The sequence below is a fragment of the Vidua macroura genome, chromosome 4 (assembly GCF_024509145.1).
Source record: "Vidua macroura isolate BioBank_ID:100142 chromosome 4, ASM2450914v1, whole genome shotgun sequence".
Taxonomy (NCBI): domain Eukaryota; kingdom Metazoa; phylum Chordata; class Aves; order Passeriformes; family Viduidae; genus Vidua; species Vidua macroura.
This window is the reverse complement of record NC_071574.1, coordinates 47664019-47685378: the sequence shown is the minus strand read 5'-3', so window position 1 is coordinate 47685378 and position 21360 is coordinate 47664019. Positions and strand designations below refer to the sequence as shown.

The following is a 21360-nucleotide window of genomic DNA, read 5'->3' as shown; positions in this document are numbered from 1 at the left end:
TCCCTGCGGCTCGCGCCCACCGGCGTTACCCGGCAGCGTCACCTGGCGGCCGCGGGCCGTCCACGCGCCCCGCGAGGCCCCGCGCCGCTCCGCCATTACCGTGGCACCGCCATCGCCGCGCCAGCCGGTACGACACCACCGCGGCTGTAGAGACCCTCGGACGCGGCCCAGCCCAGGGAAAGGGCCCGGGCTGGCATTACCATCTCTGTTACACCTGCGCCGCCCGAAGAACACTCCCGGAGGGACAGCGGAGCGAACTGACATCTGGCCATGGCCAAGGACTTAAAGAGCCTGGTGGGCGCGGGAAGCGTCCGGGAGCTGCAGCAGAAGCTGGAGAGCTGGCAGCAGAACTACGAGGTGAGTCCTGTCGCTCCTCGGGGCCGGAGGCAGCGGCGTTCCACAGGCCGCTCTGGGACACTGCCCGGCACGCGCATCAGTTAGCGCACTTTCAACACCTGTTGAGCACCCACAGCCTCGGTTATTTGGCTTTTTGTCCGTGACAAGTTTCCCTGAAAACAAGGGTCGGAGGTTAAAAGTAAGGTTTGTTCGGTAGTGGCTGTGCTTAGAAGAGAAGAGAGCGTTGAAGACCGGCAGGTGAAAGGACCACGGGTGCGGTTGTGCTCAGAAGGAATCGGCTGGGGCCCAGGAACGGTCAGGAGAAGGTGAGGAGAAAAGCTGCTGAAAGTCAGAACGGGTTATCCAGCATCCCGGATTTTCGGGCTGGGGAAACCTGTTCGAGTGAAAGGCTGCTGCAAAGCAGCGCGGCTGCCGAAGGGCTTCAGAACAGGGGTGAGGGAAGAGTTTCTGTTATGAGGAGAAGGCTGCAGATGGGTGTAGTGGAATCCATGAAGGAGTAACAGGAAACTGAGGAGGTGAAACAGTGGAAGCAGTAGAGAAGGTGTAAAATTAGGGAAAGATGAGACTTCACAGCTGTGACTTTGCTCAGTGGAAAAAACTCTTGACAGAGTTTTCACTCCTGCATCCCCAGGTTTCTGTACCTTCAGGATGTAGATAGTTGGTCACGAGCCTGTAACCACTTACTGTGTGCCGTGGTTGGTGAGAAAAGAAATGCAGCGTTTTTAGGCGAAATCGGTTTTTTTCTTTTACTTCATAGTTGAATAGGAGTTACAGTTACATAGCCGGTGTAACTCTCTGCAAGATTCATGGCAAAGGACAGTTTTAAGGAGTTTGTAAAGCTACCACAGAGGAAGCCAGAGGGGGAACAGTGCCATGCATTTCAAAATCTTGCAAATGGTTGTTGGAGGTAGGCCTTAGGAGGGCTGAGCAGCAGTGGGACCTGACCTCTCCATCATAAGTTGGTTGGGAATAGTCTTTCAGGTCTTGGGAAGATGAACAGTTTCAGGCTGCTGTTGCAGAAAAAGAGGAGCTGCCAGATCGAAATACCGAATTATGTTGCTGTAATGAGCTGGGAAAACACACTTTGCAGCTGTGTTCTTGTGGAGGTGAGCAGGTTTACTGTACTCCCCAAGGCCTGAGGAAAGCATGTTGCAGCAATCAAAACACAAGCTGATGGGGGCATGGGTGGCTGATTGGAAGCTTGTAAAAACTGTATGGAGTCATTAAAACCTGAAGACCTAGAAGGGTGATCTATGTGGAAGGTGATAACACAGGTAAAGATAAGGGAAACAGGTACAAAGTGTGTATTCTTCCGGCAGGTGCAGTATTCTCCTGGACGGATTAACCCCATCAACTCCTTTTCAAAATTGCATTTGCTGAAAGTGATGTAGTTTTGCTCTTTCCTAGGCATAATGCTGGATTTTGCTCCTTCAGTAGTATATGTTTCAGTTTCTAACTCTTAAAAACCAGGTGAAATTGCATGGAGGCTTCATGTGACTGCTGACAAAGCAATATAAGAGCTTTATATGTATTACTTCAGATATTATGGAAAACCAGATTTTGGACTATTTTTTAATCCAAAAATTTCCTAGATTATTATTTTAAGAACTGTTAGAAGATTTTAAGTCAACTACAACTTGTGGTTGCATTCTCTTTATGATGGAAAAGGAGTACGCTCTCTCAAGAGGTGAATGAACTGGGTCATAGAAGTCCTGATGTATTGCTCATTTGCCTATTAGAAATGAGTATTCAAAAATGAGTATTCTAATGGATCCACTAAGAAAAGGTTGGAAGATGTAATTATTGGGGGGGGGGGGGGGAAATGCCATGATTGTAACAGGAATAACTTTAAGTAAGAAAGCCCACACAGATGTAATAATACACATTAATTTACAGATGAATTCTGCTGGTGAAAATCTGAGCCGATGCTGTGAAATACTAGAACTGAACACTGCAATTCAAAAGCAGCTCTTCTCAATTCTCAATGAAACATCTCAAGGAGGTAAATTGGTGCCTTGTCTAATTACTAACACATTCCACATGTGGCATTTTTTTGCAACTCTGGCTTTTTCTGTAAGTGTTCTCACCATTTCTTAATGTATGTGTTTTCTTAGATGAATGTGCAGCAAAAATAAAAAGCTGTCTCCTGCCAAGCGTATGCTGTGCTGCTTCAGGAAGTGACAACCTCACTCAGGTGTGTAAGAAACTTATTTTAAGGGACTAGAATTATATGGATTTATACCTGTGGAAGCACTTTAATGACTTTTTGTTAATATTAGCCTCCCTCAGATTTTATTTAATGAAATATGTCCTTAGTTACTTGTGGAGACACCTATGGAGACAACTATGTTATTTGCATTAATCTGTGAGCTCCTTTTACTTTTTTTAAGGAAAAACTCTAAGAATATCTTAACATTATATTATTCCCTAGAGTGTTTAAAAAAAAAGAAGTGTTCACGTGTATCATGATACCACCATGCTCCTGCCATGATATTTGGAGTTTGTATGTATTTGGTATTTACTGAAGGGGTTGTAATACTAACAGTTTGGTACTAACAGAAAAGACAGATCTGTGGTGGCTTTCTGGTTTGAAAGAAAATAAGAGAGTTGGCTAATTCAGGCTAGGGGAAGATCTTCAAAATCCTGCGATTTGACAGTGATGTTTCCATGTTCTTTGGTTTCTCATTTTTACACCTGCTCTGTCAAAATATTTCACAATTAAAATAGGACAAATAAAAAGTTATATCCCTTAAGAGTCAGAGTCTAGTATAAAGCAGGAGTGGTGGTCTGCCAAAACCCCCACAAAATATAAAATAACAAAGTTATTAAATGACAGTACACCAGGCATACCAGTTACAGATTTGTAATTGCATGTGACATTCAAAAGTTAAAGAAAAGCCTGTTGCACAGTTACTTATTTAATTCCAGTACTAGCTGGCCATTCTATGGGTTGTTAAAGGCAGCTGCATGTATAGTAGCGTGCTTTCTGGAAAGCTAATACTTGCCTTCTGTGTTCTAATAACTTTTTCTGTTGTTTTGTACACATGAATTCCCAAAAAGTTTACTTGAGTTGGTGATTTAGTCAATCAGAAGGTGACTAACTGAAAAAAAACAACTGTACAACACATCTGCAAAATGCTTTGTTCTGATGATTCAGGCAGTAAATCTGCATATGCTGACCTTCCATAATTTCTACCATGAGGTATAAAATAAGTGAATAGTTTACTTTATATAATTGAGTCTTTCTTTGGTGTGCCTGAAAGATATTGCTTATGTCTCAGAGAGAATGCAATAGCTTTTGTTCTCAGTTTCTTTAGAAATGGTTATTGCTGAAATATTTAGAAATGCATCTGCCCATAATGCTCTAGTACATTACTGAGGGAATCTATAAGGTAGAACATTCAAGCAGTGTGACTTCATTTCCTGGTAGGATTCAGCCGAAGGAGAGCTACAGCTGAGAGATTTGGCCTGCAAACCAAAATGTGAACTGCAAGACCTGGAGGACAAACTAAGTGAAACTTGTGTGCAGATCAACCAGATGGAACGAGAGTAGGGAGATTAACTGCAGTTCCTTCTGTTTGCTTTTTGTTTTTTTTTTTCCCTGATGTCTAAATATTGATGGAGATTTGTAAAATGTTTGATTTCTGGCCTAAAACCAGAGTTTCAAAATGCATATTAGCTCTGTATCGTGTGTATATATCCAAAGTAGTGTACAAATGATACAGTCACACCCACATTCATAAATTGACTTGGTAGGTTTTGCTTTTGGCAGAGATGTTGAAAAACATGCCAGTATTCTACATAAAAAGGTTTTATATAGTCCATGACAATCCTATGTGGAGTTATGGTCTATGAAATGTTGCATGCTGAGCAAACCCTAAATAAAAAATCAATTGAGTAGCTACAGTGGAACATTTCTTGAAGGACCTACAACATGTCACAATTAATTATGCAATGTAATTGATATGTAAATATCTGAGAAGATAAAAGTCACTGTCATAAGATGGAGGAAGAGAGTTGAATTTCCAGATAAGTGACTAGGCCTGAAGAGTTTTTGCCTAGTTGCATAAAACATATTTTATGGAGCATTATAATATAAAAATTACTAAATTGCTTCAGGTACAAGTTTGTGCAGTTATTACCAGTTCCAGGGCCATTTAAGAGGTAGCTCCAAGTGGCAAACACATTCTTATGCATCTTATTAGCATGAGAACAATGAACATTCCACAAATCTTGGGTCAGTACATTAAGTGATATAATTTCACGCCCTTACTAAGTGATTCCAAGAATATCAGTTTGGATTTTCCCCATTCCTATTTCTAGAGCTCATCTTCCCAAATCTGCTTTTCTTTCCCAGTTGTCCTTTACAGTAGAATTCTTCAGCCCTCTTTTACTACTGTTCTACTAGAAGTCCTTCCTGAAGGAGCTGACTTAGGATGGAACTGGGCAGTCTTTTCTCTTAAGCAGATGTTGCTGGCCTTATTACCTGTGGTCATCTCAGTCAGCTCGTTCCTTAAAAAGGTGGAACAAGAATCCTGTCAATTGACAAGTGTTAGAGATTTTGTTGATTCAGATCTTCAAAAATCTTACCAGGGTCCTCCAGTAAAGAAAAGGAAGGACAGAGTGAATACCTTCTAAATAAATAGAAAATATATTTTCTTTTTTCCTTCCACTTTTGGTAGGAGAAAAGCAACAGCAATACTGGTGTTTGGAGGGAAAGCAGAGATGTTGGGATAGTTTTTAATATTAAGTAAGAGTAAAGGACAGAAGATAAACTTGCTTCACTGGTTGTCTGCCAATCTTTAAGAATCATTCCTTCTTTTGGGGACAGCAGGAGAGGAATTGTTAGCTTTTAGTATTACTTGAATAACATCTGCGATATCTTTTGACTGACTAATATATTACAGCAAAGAGCCCAAGAACCTGATAGAAGACAATACATAGGTTCTTAATCAGTAGGAAAGAAAAATGAGATGGTTTAGTTAATATCTTAAATATGAGAAAAAAAACTAATTTCTTTTAGACCTGATCATCTGAGCTACCATAAGGACACCAAATGTTAACTAGTGATTTTTCCTATAGCACACAGTACTATATCCACTTTCCTGCCACAATACACTTATACAATTTAAAGTAAGATTAAGGGTCTACTTTGTTTCATTTGTTTTTAAACTCTGGATTTTTCCTGTATTTCATCATAAGGAAAGCATGCTGAAATTATTCAGCAAGCATAAGGAGCTTGCTCAATAATTTTCCTCTTTTTTCTGCTTCTGTTGTTTGATGATGAGGATTAATTGATAGATAGTTTACATTGGTAGAAGGACATCTTGTGACTGACTGTTCTGTGTGATTAAGTCTGAAGGCTTCCCGTATTGAACAATGCAGCTTAAGGAGGTTACAGCAACTGGACAACTATGAGCAGAAGATTGAAAAATTGCGGGATGAGATTGCTATGCTGGATTGCAGAAAGTCTGTTATCCAGAGCAGGTAGAGACCTTACTCAGAGAAGTCGCTGAATCATAGAATTTGGTCATGTTAGGTAGCATTAATTTCTTCCTCATTTAAATTGAAATATAAAAAAAAGCCAAGCTTTTTTACTTTGTTATGAAGGAACATAAACTCTTTAGATTATTTGTTCTAGTGCCCAAATATTTTATTTTAAAGCAACTATGTTAGGTTTCAGACAAAACAGCAAATAATGCACCTTTACAAAATACATGGAGAGCAACTGTATGAAATAGTTTTTTTGTTGATGAGTCCTCTTTTAAAGAATTCTGCCCTGTAGTTGTAGTGTTCAATTTGCACTTGTTTGACTTCAGCCATACTCTTCAGTGCTACTGAAAGAGGAACAAATCTCCAAAATATTACTAGTTAAAAGTGTTTCCTAGGAACAAAGTGCTTGGCCTTACATGCTTTACAAATTACTTTACTTTTACCATTTATGCTTTAGCCCATAAAACATATTATGAAAATGCCTTCATATTACACTAACCAGCTGTAGCTTCTTTAATTACTTGGGCTCAAAATCTCAGCTTACCCTTGTAAAAATTAAATTGACAAAGCAATCTGCCTTAGGGTAAAGCATCTGAGGATTTTAAAGTGACATGAAGCTTCTTTGCACGTGTGTTGTAGGCTTGCACGGACCTGCTCTCCTTCGCCGTGCCGTCTGAGGAGCTGTATCTCTCCTCCACCGTGCCGTCTGAGGCGCTGTGTCTCTCCCCCGCCGTGCCGTCTGAGGCGCTGTGTATCTCCCCCGCCGTGTCGTTTGAGGCCCTGTGTCTCTCCTCCACCGTGCCGTCTGAGGAGCTGTGTCTCTCCTCCACCGTGCCGTTTGAGGCCCTGCTCTCCTCCGCCGTGCCGTGCGAGGCCCTGCTCTCCTCCGCCGTGCCCTGTGAGGCCCTGTGTCTCTCCGTGCCCTGTGAGGCCCTGTGTCTCTCCTCCGCCATGCCGTATGAGGCCCTGTATCTCTCCTCCGCCATGCCGTATGAGGCCCTGTATCTCTCCTCCGCCGTGCCGTGTGAGGCCCTGTGTCCGTCCTCCCAAGTGCCGTGCCCTTTGCGTGAGGCCCTGCTCACCTCCCCGGTTCAGGCGGGGCAGCGCTTCACACCGCGCCTGCCTCATAGCTCGCTTTAACTTCATTTATGCTAAAGAGCGCTTGGAGGCAGAGGCCGCCTTGAAGCGATACTTCTGTGACTCGGAGACAGTGCAGAAGATAATATACATTGCAGCTGTGGTAAGAAAAAAATATTATTTCTTAATTTACAGGCTGGAGGTGTGTTATAAAACACTATGTCTGCCTTGGATTAAATTGTGGGTAAATTAGCATTTCTGTCAAGTGCAGAAAAACTTTCTTCCTTTTTTTATTTTCATTTTTCTTTCTTCCCCTCACACTTCCACATTGAACTCTCAATGTAGTGTCCTACCTGATCTGTGCCAAGATTGGAACAGGGTCAATGATTTATTGTACAGGTGCTAAAAGAAGTCTGATTTGGTCTGAAAAGTAGATGATATCTGCAGTGATCAACATTGCCTTAGTTAGAAAAATTCTTTTGGGAATGTTGTATTAAATACTACAACACTACAAAGCTAAAAATCTTTCCATATCATGCTTTCCTTTTTTTTTAATTTAATTGGGTCCTTTGCAACCACCTAGATTCCCCACATGTTCTTTATGTTTGCAGGAATCTTTCCGTGCGGCAAAGACGGCCTTCTGGAAGGTCAAAATAAATGTAAAAGACACTTTGGCTGTATGTCACCGAGGGGGACCTTCGTCACTTGAAGTTGCTGTCCTGGATTATATAGCTTGCCACAAGGATCTGTATGACGTTTGTTCCAGTGTCCATGTAAGTCAAGGGCAGTGGGGATCTCTTTCAGGAGCTAGTAAATTTAGAATATGTAAACTAGAAATGCACTGTAACCTGAAGGAGAAAAGAGTTACTGAATGGACTTTGTCTTTGTAGCAGTTTACTTTCTAGAACAATATTGCTGGGACGAGTATATGTATGACTTAGTAATAGCTTGTTTGATTTGTTTATAGCAGCACATTCTTTCTGAAGCTGTTGATTTCTGGAATAGTCCAGGGCAGCATTACTATGAGCTTTTTATACTGATTTCTAAATGTAGAGAGCTGAGAGGCATATTTAGGGGGGATTTCTATACTTGCTTGTGAATAAAATTGTTAGTGAGTGCAGATTACCCATGTATGTTTGTTTTCAGGAAGTAGTTTGCGCCATGAACAAGAACCCAAAGCTTCCATGTCCAGGACAAGTTGATATCGTTGTGATCAGCGCTTTGATTCGAGAGTTGTGCTGTTTGGCTTTTTCAATGCAGACACTCATTCCTCCTCTTGATATTGCCTTTGGTATTGATGGAGAATGCTTCAATAAGAACATGTAAGAAATCCTTATATTCAGTCAGACTCCTACCATTAAAGGTTTTGTAGTCTACTTGTTTCCTAATTAATATAGCTGTTCAAGATTGCTAAACATTAATTTGGGGCAAAACCCCCTGGCCTGTAGTGAATTTGGTATGTCTTTAAGGTTTAGGATAGTGTATAAATACTAGCATGTACACAAACGTTAATTTTTTTTGTAAGTGAACAGCAGAGCAATTTTCTGGATAAACTTCAGTCTCAAGAGCATATTTAATTTATCATTTAAGAAGAAAATGATCATCAGCTTTCCCTGTTTAGTCTCTATCTGCCTTTTTAAAAATGTTTGCATCTTTGTTCCTCCTTACTGGCCTGTTCTGTAAAAGTCATATTTACTGAGATCTGGCAGTTGGTGTCATTACCAGGATCATCAGCGTGTTTGCTGCAACCTCCAGGCTGTGGCTGCTGTACAACATACGAGTATTAATATGCTCCCATCTCTTCTGGTTTAGAGCTGGGCAAAACCGAAACGGCCTCTTAAAAATGGGAATTTTGTTGATAATATTTCTTTCTTCTATGGGGTCAAGCTGCTTTTTTAGCAGACAGAGAACTGTAGGGTGCTTCCATGTTGTCAAGAAAATTAATGGAATTGATAGGTCATAAAAAATTGCTCTAAAAAGTGAAACACCTTACATCACTAAGGAGGTTTCTAGTAATAATTTAGAATAGAATGGAACCCAGGCTGTGAAGAGCTTGAGAAGTCAAGGAGAGAAATAGAAAAGATGAAAGTAGACTCTCAACAGGAGAGCGCAAAATCATACAGGACTACTCAATGATCCTATCCAAATACAGGACAGTTAGCTTTTGACACTCAAAGCTATTGGCTAAATTAAGACACACCAACACTGTGGTATAGTCTTGAGATGCTTTCTCCACCTACTTGGTGTGTATGGCCTTAAGAAACCATATGTAATGTGTTTTTGTGTGCTGCTGTGGGGGACACATACTCACATCTGTCTATCTAGCTAGATAAATGTGGCATAGGTGTATGTTTATATGTATAACGTGTATATGTGATACACAGAGATGGAGCAAATTAAAATTGTAGAAATTAAAATATCTCTGTTTATTATGTGTGATAGCATTCTACAAAGGGCCAGCCAAACTTCGTTGTACCCTGTGCCTTGCTTCGTGCCTCTGGTTATGACATTGTTTTATATAACTTGCTATTGTAATACATTACTAAAGTATAGATGCATTGCTTTTAATACAATTTCTATTATTTGGTATTTGTTCTGAGTTTGACTCCATAAAGCCAAATGTGTTATTTATCCTTATAGGGGGTTTGTTCTAGCAAGATATTCCAGGAAGAGGGGATGACTGTGTCTGCCAAATGATGTGGAAAAATATTAGAGCTGTAGCTACTTTTTATCAGCATTGATGATTTGGAACATATTTATCTTTTGGCACTTACATGCAGACATTTCTTGTACTGTTTGTTTCAACAGGTACTATCGTAGCTTTGACTCAGATTTCACAGCTCCCTTTGTGGCCTATCACGTGTGGCCTGCTCTGATAGAGGATGGTACAGTAATTGTGAAGGGAGAGGTAGTCACTAAAAAAATGGTTACGGTACGTATTTTGTTAAAGAAATATGTTAAGGGAAGTCAGTGGATTTCAACACTGTTTTAACTGTTCCCTATATGGGTGGAGTAGTATATAAAATATCAATTAGGTTTTAGTGCCTCATCCTGTATATAGGTTGAATAGTTCCCTTTTCCTTAATGTATTAATTATGCAGATGTATGGTGGTTTTCAGAGCCTGTTCTAAGGAGAAAGCTTACTGTGTTTCCTCTCTGTCTTCAAACCTTATCTCCAGCATGGCAAGTCTGCTTGCCGAGTCTGTTTTTATTAAACCTTCTCTCTCCTAAGAGGTGTGTCAAACTTTTCTCTTGTAGTGTCCTCGCAGATGCAGAATTAGAAGCAGAAGCTGCAGCTGTGGCCGTCCTCTGCTGTGTGGTCAAGTAAGACTCAGCTGAATGTTTGTAGAGTTAACAGCATTAAGTATTTTAACTATGAATGTAGACAACCTGTTAAAAAAGCTGATGTGCCACATGTACATTTTGACACTGGGGATAAGTGCCTTTGCTTTATCGTCTTGAATGAGGTGAAGCTGAACAGACAGATAGTTATTGCCTGGTATAATGATCAGTAGAGATACTGTATGAGAAGTAGATTGTAGTTAAATTCTCAGAAGTATCAACTGTGTATCTCATACTGCTTTTCCCCTACTCCCCTTGTCAGTCCCCTTCTGAATAAATAACTGCATCATCTGGAAGTGTTTCAGTCATTTTGGAGTACATATACAACACATAGTTCCTGCCTCCTGGAATTAGTACGCTAAATTTTCTCATTATTTACTAAATGCATCAAGGGAGTGAAAAATAAGTGTAGGGTGAGCAGGAAGGGAAGGTGGTACAAATAAGATATGTGAAACTGTAGCAGACTTCTGCATATCATATAGTTACAAAACGTTCCTAATTATTTCTGTTAAAAAGGTGTATATTTTTCTAATTGTTAGCCCATCTTATTAAATGGACATAGGTGCCCTCAACTTAAAATGTGAATATTGAAAATGTGAGAGGCTTTGTGTAGGGCTCCCTTTTTTGTGTGTGTGTGAAGGCTGTGAAAAAAAACGGGAAAATTGTTGAACTTGACTTAGTAACACTGATAGATGTGCAGATTTTCTGAATGTTGATGGGTCCCCAGGTGGCTTTCTTGGTTACAGTTCTTTAGCACACCTGATTTTTCTTTTCTGTTTGTCTTGCAGGTGCCTCGAAGCCGCAGTCTTTCAACAGTGAGAGTCAAAAGTAAGTGGGCATGTTAGTTCCTGGTGACTCATGGTTTTCACAATAAGCCCTTGAACGATTGAACAAAAGAACAAAATAACATGTTGAATGTCTCTGATTCTAAAATACTTGCCGAAGTCTTAAATTGGGTAGCCCTTTTTTTATGTGTGGAAAAAGGCTGAGATTTCTTACATGGAGGAAAGCTTGTTTTTTCACTCTACTTGGACCATTGTCATGGTTTCTCTCTGCTGGTTGCCTTCACTGTGGCCAGTGCTGTAGTAAGCAAAACTTGCTTCCTTCCCTACACAAGAGACAGTTTGCTGCTGCACACCTGCTGTCTTCCTACCTTTCAAATTCCAAAGAGATGGCTAAGTGGTGGCAGTGAAGTGAGGGATTTCAGGCAGTATGAATGTGTGCCTATCTTGAAGCCAACCCAATTTAGAGATTTAGAAAATACAGTTGCACTGAAATGTTATCTTTTTCTTCCACAGGGCGCTGCTAACCGAACATCTTCCTGCAGTGCAGTACATCTGGATTCAACAACTTTGCTGGTGCCATTTCTCTTCAGAAATACCTCAAATCTCTCAATAATGCGAATGGCAATTGTCACTCCAAATGGAGTTTGTGTTCAGTGTGTTTTTTTAGAATTATAAAAGGCTTATTTATAATTTTAGAAATGAAACTATTTTGATTTAAAAAAAAAAAAAAGTGCATGCAGTGCAGGATCATTTGGCAAAATTTGCATGCTCTCAGGAACCCATGATGTAATCTTGCAGGTGGAGATAGAATTATTTCATCTAGAATGTTTGCTTCCCCCAGATTCCAAATGATGCAGTTTATCTTGGTAGGATGTTTAATATAACCTAAATGGTGAACATTTCAGAGTGTTGAGGTTAGCTGTTACTTGAAAACAATGTAATTAATTGGTGCTTAATTTACAATTTTAGAAAATAGCAATAATCATAGGATGTGGCAGTCTCACACAGCAGCCTTTTAATACATCCTTGTGATAAACTGAATTTTCTAACTACAATGCAGAAGTTGCACAGAGCAGTCATAAACTCCAGCAATCCCCAGGGCTTAATTGACATTTATGGATGAATGCTCATGTGTCCTTTATCAAGGCAGTAATAGTCCTTGTTTAAATACATTCTAAGTTAGAAATTATTATAATAAACATTTGTAGTTTGATATTAGAAGTATTTTGAAAGTGTGCCACTGAGTATTTGTAGGCTTGAAATATTTGATGCCTCTTCAGTGTCACACTTAATGGGCTTTCATACTGTATTGATAGATCAGTAATTGCTGTGAATACAGTGAAAAAATCATGTCCAGTTTTCTCTTACTGTGGGCATTTATTGCACTTTAAGGGTAAAAATTGGAGAGACCTGAATAGATTTAACAGTGATAAGATGTGGGATGACATACCATCCCACTCATACTGGTTGGCTCTCTGAGCCAGAAAGAGATGTCCAGAGCCTGTAGAGGGTGTGCAGGTCAGTGGAGAGCACCTGAAGGAATAGCAGCAAAGAATTCCAGCCATTGCAGGCAGAGAGTCAGCTTCACCAGGGCCCCAGTGTAAATCCTCTATTCTAAAAAAAGCAGGTAGGATGGGAAGTAAACAGGAGAAACTATAGACATGCACAAGACTGCAGAGCTATGGACCATATTGGCATTCTTAGAAGTGGTGGGATGACTCCTGTGTCTGGAGGGCTGGAATGGAAGGGCAAAGGCACTTTATGAGGGAAAGGCATTGGAGATGAATGGTATTACCCTCTCTGTCAACCAGCTGGAGTGCATGAAGCTCTGCCTGGGCATGGATGAGAGCTTATGGGTAAGGATTAAAGGGAGGGCAGGAACAGGTGCCATTATTAGTGGGGAACTGCTAGAGGCTACCTGGCCAGAAGACTGAGTCAATGAAGCCCACTACAGACAGGAGCAGCTTCAATGCTCCTCAGCCCTGGTCCTCATGAGGGACTTCAACCACCGTTATACCTATTGAAGGGACAACACAGCAGGGCTCAGGCAGTTCAGGAGGTTCCAGAAGTGCACTGATGGTAACTTCCTTCTCTTAAGTGACAGAGGAACCAATAAGGGGAGAGGGATGCTGGACCTCATTCTCACCAACAAGGAGCAGATGGTGGGGAATGTGAAGCTCAAGGGCAGCCTGAGCTGCAGTGACCACGAAGTGTATTTTGAGATCCTTAAATCAATGAGAAGAGTGAGAAGCAAGCTTGCTACCCAGCACTTCAGGAAAGCAGACTTTGGTCTCTTCAAGGATCTCCTTGATAGAGTGCTGTGGGATTGAGCCCTGGAGGGTAGAGGAGCCCAAGAGAGACATGATATTCAAGGGTTGTCTCTCCAGGGTGAAAAGCAATGTATTTCTACAAAGATGAAATCAGGGAAGAACACCAGGAGACCTGCATGGATGAACAAGGAGCACCTGGACAAACTTAAACAGGTAGCTTACAGAGGGTGGAAACAGGGAAAGGTAGCCTGTGATAAACACAGAGAAATTGTCCCAAAAGCCAAGGATCTGTTTAGGAAAGTAAAAGCACCAGCAGAAGTAAATTTGCCAAGGGCATCATAGCTAACAAAAAAAGTGCCTTCAGGTGCATCAGCAATAAAAGAAAGACTAGGGGAAAATGTGGGTCCTGTCAGGAAGAATACAGGCGACCTAGTTACCCAGGACATAGAGAACACTGAGGTATTCAATGACTTTTTTTGCCTCAGTCTCCACCAGCAAGTGCTTTGGCCGCATTGCCGAAGTTATAGAAGGTGAAATCAAGGATTTGGAGAATGAAGAACTATGGGTTTAGAAGCCCACTGTGATCCCCCTACTTGGCTTAGCTGGGAGGAGCTGGCTAATAAAGAGGAATGGGAATGATGGAATAGCCCAGAAAATAAAAAGTAATAATGAAAATAACAACCGTGGCGCAGGGTACGGAGGCTAGATTCCAAAGAACCCTTGGGCAGGGCAGACGCAGCCAGGTGAAGGGGCACAAGTCCAATCAGGAAGGTGAACTCAGAACATGACCTTATAAGAAAAAAGTCCTGAACCAACAGAGAAGGAAAACTGGAAACTTGACCAAATATAGGAAGGTTCTATTAGCATACTACTCCCAAGAACCCATGGTTCCCACTGTGACCTGACTAGGTGCTGCCCCTCAGTATACTGGCTGCCACGGTCTGAGGTCAAAACACTCTGTAAAAGCATCTGAGGCAAAGATCTTAGCAGGACGAGATTCCACAAAGAACTCTGCTGTAGGAGGAAAATGAGTTTGAGAACATCTCAGGAGCCTTAAGGTGCACAAGTCCCTGACATATGGTGAGTAACATCCACAGGAACTGGCCAAGGAAGTGACTAAGCCACTATCCATCATGTTTGAGAAGTCATGGCAGTCCCATAAAGTTCACATAGACTGGAAAAGGGCAAGCATAACCCCCATTATTAAAATGGAAATAAAGAAAACCCACTGCTTGTGGAAAAACCGGATGCATCCTCATTGTTTACACTCTGCAGGACAAGATGGCATTTTAAATGTAAAAAGATGTCTGGTGCCCTCTGGCTCGTGAGATGTTTTTGTTTTGACTCTGCAGAAACTGAGGAGAAAAAACCATTAAAAGGAGAAGAGGCAGAAAAATCGGATAAAACAATGCAAAAATGTTACCAGGAGAAGCAGGGTTAAGATGTGACTGGCTATTGTGTGCATGTGTGCGTGTGTATAACACGTGCAGCAAAACCAAGGACTCACAGCATGGACTTGGTCAGCGAGGCTGGTCTTGCTGGACAATGCAGAGTACCACTACATACAGTTGGCCTGGGTGCTGTCCCTCCTGCCCATGGGACCCTCCTGGCAGGATGCAGGACTTGTGCTCCCTTGGCATGTCCCCAGACAGGGGCTGTGGTTTGTAGAACACCTTGGAGCAGAGCAAAAACCTTATGAAACCTTACCAGAATGACTAGAAAGGGCTAGTGGGCATTTTAGCTGAAAGTTTATGTGTTAACCTGAGGGAACCAACTTAAGTGGGAAAAAAAAAAAAAAAAAAAACCAAAAAAACCGCATCTCATTTTCTTGAGGAATTGTTTGTCTAAGAAAGGCTCCAGACTCCTTTGCCCAGCATAGGACACAAAGCTGAATATTTCCCACGAGATGGCACTGTTGCCTTAAAAACAGAAAAATCAGCTTTTAATTTCAACTGCAGTTTTAAAAGCTGTTGCCATCGTAAAGTTTGCCAGTAAATGCATAATGGTCACAGATTGAAGTAGTATCAACAGATGTCAAATGGAGAATTAGCTTACTGATTGAACTATTGAAGTTTGCTGCCTGATAAGAATATGAAAACCCTGACGTATGTGTTGTAAGATGAACATCACTATCAATACATTATTGGAGAAACTGTTTGAGTTTTGCTTCTTTCCCTGTTGAGGGGTCAATTTTTCAAAATTACATTAATGAGTCTTTCCAAAGTGAATGGTATTTATCTGGTTGTATTCTGATCAATCTTCTCAAATAACATATAAAAAAAAAATCCCAAACTGAAATTCAGATTGAAAATTAATTTATCTTAACATTTGTTCTTTTAAAATTACTTCTAGTTCTTATCTAGTTCAAGAAAATGGCAGCTTGCAAAATTCTTATCTTGTGTGTGATTTCTCTGTTGTAATGGCTGCCTGGCAAGTTGCTTCGCTATTCCCTTTGTCTATGACTGAAATAGATGTTTTTCTAATGGTGTCTGCAAAGTCTTTGAATCAGGAACCTACTCACTGCTTTTAGCTGTGCCTCTGTTCATTTTCTAATCAAAGACAGTGTCAATTGCACCTGCTAAACCCTCAGGATACAGCTGAAGGGAATGCTGCTGTCACAGCAACTGGTTTGGATAATTATGTTCTTCAACTTATTAATTACTGTTTTAAAAGAAAGTTTGTTTAGCACCATGCTCTGTCTTTAATTGCAGTGTTGGTCCAGAATGTCATTTCTCTAACGCTTGGAAGTTTTCTTCTGTATCCAGCCCAAATTTATTAATTTCCTATAGCCAAAGAGGCTATACCTCTTTGTTCTTCTGCCAGTGTGATTATCTTCAGAAGTCCTTGTTCCCTGCCTTTGGTATTTGCCCTACTGTTGAGAGCAGTCATCTTTTCTCCTAGTTTTTGTTTCTCTGAACTAAAACCACCAAAATCTTTCCATCTCCTCTGAAGAGAGGTTTTTCATTGCTTTGATTATCCTTTTTGGGTGGCTTGGGTGTATTTCTGTTTCAGTCTGTCTTTCTTGAGTACAGATACCTAGAATTTCTAGTCGGCTGCAGACCCATCCACCCTCCTGTTGCAAGCATCAATCACTCTCTGTGCCCACGTACTGTGCACTTAGAATAGCTCCATCATTTCATATAAATAAAAACAACCCAGGCATCTGGAGGAGTGTTTACATGCACAACTTCCTATGCGTAATAAAGACAGGGAGGAAGGATTAGAGGGAATATGTTCAAAAGACAGATTGCCTCTTATTAAGAGCCTTCCTAAGTCACCCCTAAAATATGTGGGCCTTTAAATGTTCTTGAAGGTAATTGTACACTTTTCCCTTATTTTTGAATAGGCTTAAAAGTAGCTTCCTCCTTATCTCCCTAAAGCATGGAGTGCACACAGGGAGCAAAGCTGCTTGGGAGATTCGGCTGGGCCAAGGACAGGAGATTTTTCATAAGGTCAGCTCTTCCCCCCCTAGCTGCTGTCTAGGAGACTTCTCAGAATTTGAATAGATGGGCTGTTCTTATAAGGTGGTTTTTGTTGCTGTTGTTGTTTTGGGTTTGGCTTTTTTTTTTTTTTTTTTTTTTTTTTTTTTTTTTTTTTTTTTTTTTTTTTACCCAGCCTTGGAATAATATCAGATAAATGAATACTTCAACAAATGGGGAAAGTTGCCTCAGAGAAGTTGCTTTTGGCAACTGTTCCTCCTAATTAAAATGAAAGTCTGAAAAGCCTCAGTATTTGGGAACAATTAATCAAATGCTGACACTAGATAAGATGCAGATAATGCTTTGTGCCTATTAACTGCTTTCTACAATTAGCAAGTGTGTGTTCAGCCAAATGCAGCCTGACCCTGATATGGTGGGAAGGAGAGGTTTGGAGTGAATGGAGGGCAGCACCTGTCACTTACCCTGCAGAGCCAACCAGTGCCTTCCCACCTTCCTGCAAACAACAATAAGAACAATTAGTAGAAAGTTTCAGTACTGACAGATTCCCAAACTGTCCCCAGGACCCTGCAGTGGGCAGCAAGGGACCTTGTTCTGGTAGCTTAGATGCAGCAGCTACAATACCTCTTGGATGGCCAGACAGAAAAAAGAAAGGAAAGAGGAATTCTCTCCTGCTGGGGTCCAAGACACTAATTTCCTGGCTGGGGACTTAAATGCTGATCTAGAGTGGTCAAAGACAGGTGTGCAGGACCTCCAAATTCTGTTTAGATTTACTTATTTCTCAAACTGTTACATAATTAGCAGTCATCAAAATCCTGAGGAAATATGTCCTCTCTGCCCCATAGAGTGGTAGCCTCAAGGCTGGGACACTTGTACAGGGATAGGGATTATTTAACCCCTGAAGAGGTCAAGACTAGCAGCTGGTGGAGGTCCTGGGGGAGGCTCTGCACCTTCAGAGACCTCTGAGGTTGTTCCTGTCCTCTGTCCCAGCTTGGGAGGTCAAAAACACGTTGAGAAAGTGCCATGCAGGAGCTGCAGACAAAAACAGTGTGTGCATATGTGTGCAGTGGTCAGGTGAATCCCCTAGAAAAAAACATGCAGCCAGAGGGTTTGGGAGGCAATGCTGGATTTATGGCAGTCCAGTAGTAGGAGATATGACCCCAAAACCTGAGGGATGGTGCTGGGCAGGGAAATGTGCAGGCAGGCGCCTGGAGGAAGGCTCTGGAGGAGAGCCATGGATCTGCACATGGGGAAGGGACATGCTGGAGCCTCTGGGACCCAGATGAGACAGAGCAAAGAAATGAAAATTTGAGCCTATTATCTTCATATGGAGAATGTGTGGTCAGGGGTGTGGAAGAGCTGTGGCTCCACATGTGCATGCATGAAAGGGAGAGGGGCAGGGAGCAGCCAGCCTGCTTGGCTCAGAAGCAGCTGAGACAGGCGCTCAAGCGATGCCTCCAAAGTAAACCCAACTGTAAGGAGACTTTCAGACAGCACAGAGTGAGAACTGAAGATGACACAGCAATGTCATCATCTCAGCTGGCACTGCAGCCCTCAACCCTGGCAGCTAAAGCATGGATATAGAAACCAGTGAGCACTTAGAGAAAATTTATCTTGTACACTACAAGATAAGGGGGCTGGTTGACATATCCATTCTAAGCAGGGCAAAATGTTACTGTGTGTAGGGGCATTGAAGTGTAGGACAGGTACCACATTCTGGGAATGGCAGCCCCATGGCAGCCTGAGCTAGATGTGGAGGAGTTCAGGTGCCATGGGAAATCTTGCCTTGCCATCTGGGTTGTGGCCCAGGCAGATTTGCTCAACCAAGGCTCAGAGATGTGTAGAAAAACTGTGATTAAGCAAGCCACATACAGGAAAGTATTCTCAGAACTCACTTTAGCCACTGCCACAACCCATTTCAGAAATGTCTGCAAAACAGTTGTGCTGCTCCTCCACTGCTGGGCTTAAATTCATGGGAGGGATTTATGCTACAGCTCAGGGTGCCTGTATAAGCCTATTTTTCCTTTGGTTTGTGTGCAGGAATGAGGGTCTGGGCCCATGGCTGCTCTCTGACTAGGCTTATTCCCAGAATAACTTCTCTCCCAGCCTCCTCTGCCTCACAAGAAAAAAAAATCTTAAACAAATGTATAAACACTGGCAGCCTTCAGGTTTGTGTTTCTTTCTGAGCCTAATTTAAATGAACAGCAGACATTTTATGGGCTTTTCCAAGAGAACCTACAGGGGCTTATTTGCTCGAGTCTGACTTTCTGACAGCTCTCTATAAGCCTAATCAAAACCAGACTTAGTCTCTTGTGAAGCAAAATAATATATATTATGCAGCTACAAAGAACCAGGCTAAATGTAGTAAGTCATAAACCACTACTATGGCAGCAAGCATTCAATCATGTGCATGTACCACACTTGGATTTTGGAACAAGGGGTGCATTTGTTTTGTTCCTATTGTACAAGGAAAGTTGTAGTGGTGAGGAGCTGAAAAACATGCCTTGAATCTAGAAAATGCCCCCTTTGTGTTTCATGGAGTTTGTAGCTCCAACTCAAAGGGTATCTCTTCACTTTTGTCCCCACAGGGGGGAATGCTGAGTTGATATCTCATGGTGGGGTGCACCCAGTTCTGTTAGGAAAGCTGTGGGTGTGGAAGGCACTCCCTTGGAGCTGGATAGGACAAATCCTAGGACCAAGCTGGATTTAAGGGAGATTTGTGTTTATCATCTTTTTAGGTTTTTTTTCTCCAATGCGTAGACCATATTTCTGAAATGTTCCCAAGTCTTTGTTTAGATGAATTCTGGATGGTATAGTTAGAGTTGGGAATTCTGTGGAGACATTAAATACTTAAAATGTTTTGACAGACAGCTCAACACTGACCTCTAAAAGAAGACTTTTTTTTCTATTTCTAATTATCCTACAGTGTTCTCATCACATAATATCAGCTCTCTCTGTATAAGTTCATGTTCAGTTTCTGACATCTGGAAAAAAATTCTCCTTATTTGGCATGTGCATTTTCACGTGAAATTGTGAAAAGAGGTGCTGAACTGATAAAGCAGGGATGTACCTTTGGGCTGGACCAGATGGTGAGGTGCTTCAAGCAGAAGGCATTCTGCCCAAAACAAGGAGGAAGGGGAAGGAAATTTGTAGGACTGGGCCAAGATGGAGGAATGGTAAAATCCTGTGCTCATTCAGGAGGTGTCAGTCTGTTTAACCATCCCCTTCTAACAGAGACCTTACGTCTGTCTGAAGCTGGAGAGACATCAGGCACATCAGGCAGCTTTAGATTGTGAGCTTTCTGTCTAATTTAGATTTCAGTGTTTCCAGTTTCTCTGTTGAACTATTGTGTGACTGAAAATCTTATCTGGTAGCAGACAGCCTGCACTGGCCACATTGTGTATAATATGGTCCACCTGGCTTCCTTAAACTTTTTGCTTTTCAACATAGATCTATGCTGAATCAATATGATTCTATGCTGAAGCCACAGTTTAGCTTTTGCTGTATTGCCTTAGTGATTTAGGGTGATGACAATTGCTTTTGCCTAAAAGTCCTGAATTACCTTCTGCAATATGCCTAGAGGAGAGATTTCAACCCAGCTTCCTTCAAGCACAGTTCCTGTCCAAAAGGACTACTGACATGGGGTTTTTACATCCCCTCTTTGTTGCCACCCAGCGATTTGGAAGGAAGTGATTCTTTCAAAACAAGCCCGAGCTCCAGCAGACTAATAGTTTTTTATTTCTAGTAAAATAAGCATACTGGTGTCCTTTACCATTGTTCAGAACACATCAAGTTCAGCTGTTGGGATTCAGTGTTATTTGAGGTCTGTCTGGCACACGATGCAGGAAAGCATCTCCCACAGAAAGTACTAACAAGACCAAGACATAGAATTACATCAAATCCTACATGGTCATGTTTGATAGCCATAGAGTGATTTGGGTGGATGTAAAACTGATACCAAATTCATTTTGGTTTGTTGTTTCTTCTAGTGACTTTCACTGAGTAAACAGTGAAATTTTACTTCATCTGCATTGATTAGACTGTTTGGTTTTTCCTGGACACTCAGAGCGTTCAGATCTGCAATTTTGATTCAGGGTCTGTTTAACTGAGATTTTTTTGGTGGAATTTGTTGTTATTTGCTTTATTTTTTTTTTTTTTTGTGCTCTTTACTTTGTACAAAGCCAGCACACAGACAAATGTATTAACTGCATGGGTCATGTATTTGGTTTGATGACATTATTTTTCACTGCTCTCTGCAGAGCATTATCACTGATTATTTTTTAAAATATGTTGTAGCCATTTGATAGGTTTTCCATGTTTAATGTCTCTCAGCACACTGCATTGCAGTATAACTTGCTTTTGGAAGGGTGGAAGACTATAGACAAAACATTATCTTGCTTTAAAATTATGTAGCATATTTTTATTCTTTTTTTTTTATGAATACTATCCAGTTTTGGCATGTGAACAGCTGTGCAGTCAATATAAATCAAATTCTTTTAGATACTTACCTTTTCATTTTCTAAAAATGTGGATGTGTTGACATTTTATAAAACCACCTTTAAAGTATTTTTGCATAAGCAATTTATACTGCATCTTTTT

The 21360-nt window shown here is 41.2% G+C and overlaps 1 protein-coding gene across 4 annotated transcripts; it reads left to right on the top strand.

The window, feature by feature from the left end:
* Positions 1-46: 46 nt before the first annotated feature.
* On the top strand, positions 47-11693 carry SPATA18 (spermatogenesis associated 18). 4 transcript variants are annotated; one of them, XM_053976595.1, is made up of 13 exons: positions 47-357; positions 2254-2359; positions 2472-2551; positions 3788-3906; positions 5713-5844; positions 6490-6529; positions 6563-7090; positions 7539-7700; positions 8074-8249; positions 9736-9859; positions 10186-10251; positions 11058-11097; positions 11568-11693. In XM_053976595.1, the coding sequence occupies exons 1-13, from the start codon at positions 271-273 to the stop codon at positions 11576-11578; spliced, it is 1671 nt and encodes a 556-aa protein (XP_053832570.1). In that variant the 5' UTR covers positions 47-270; the 3' UTR covers positions 11579-11693. The 4 variants fall into 4 exon arrangements, with proteins under 4 accessions (XP_053832570.1, XP_053832572.1, XP_053832571.1 ...); XM_053976597.1 differs by having other exon boundaries at positions 48-357; positions 6490-6693; positions 6781-7090; XM_053976596.1 differs by having other exon boundaries at positions 48-357; positions 6490-6813; positions 6847-7090.
* The last annotated feature ends 9667 nt before the right edge of the window (positions 11694-21360 follow it).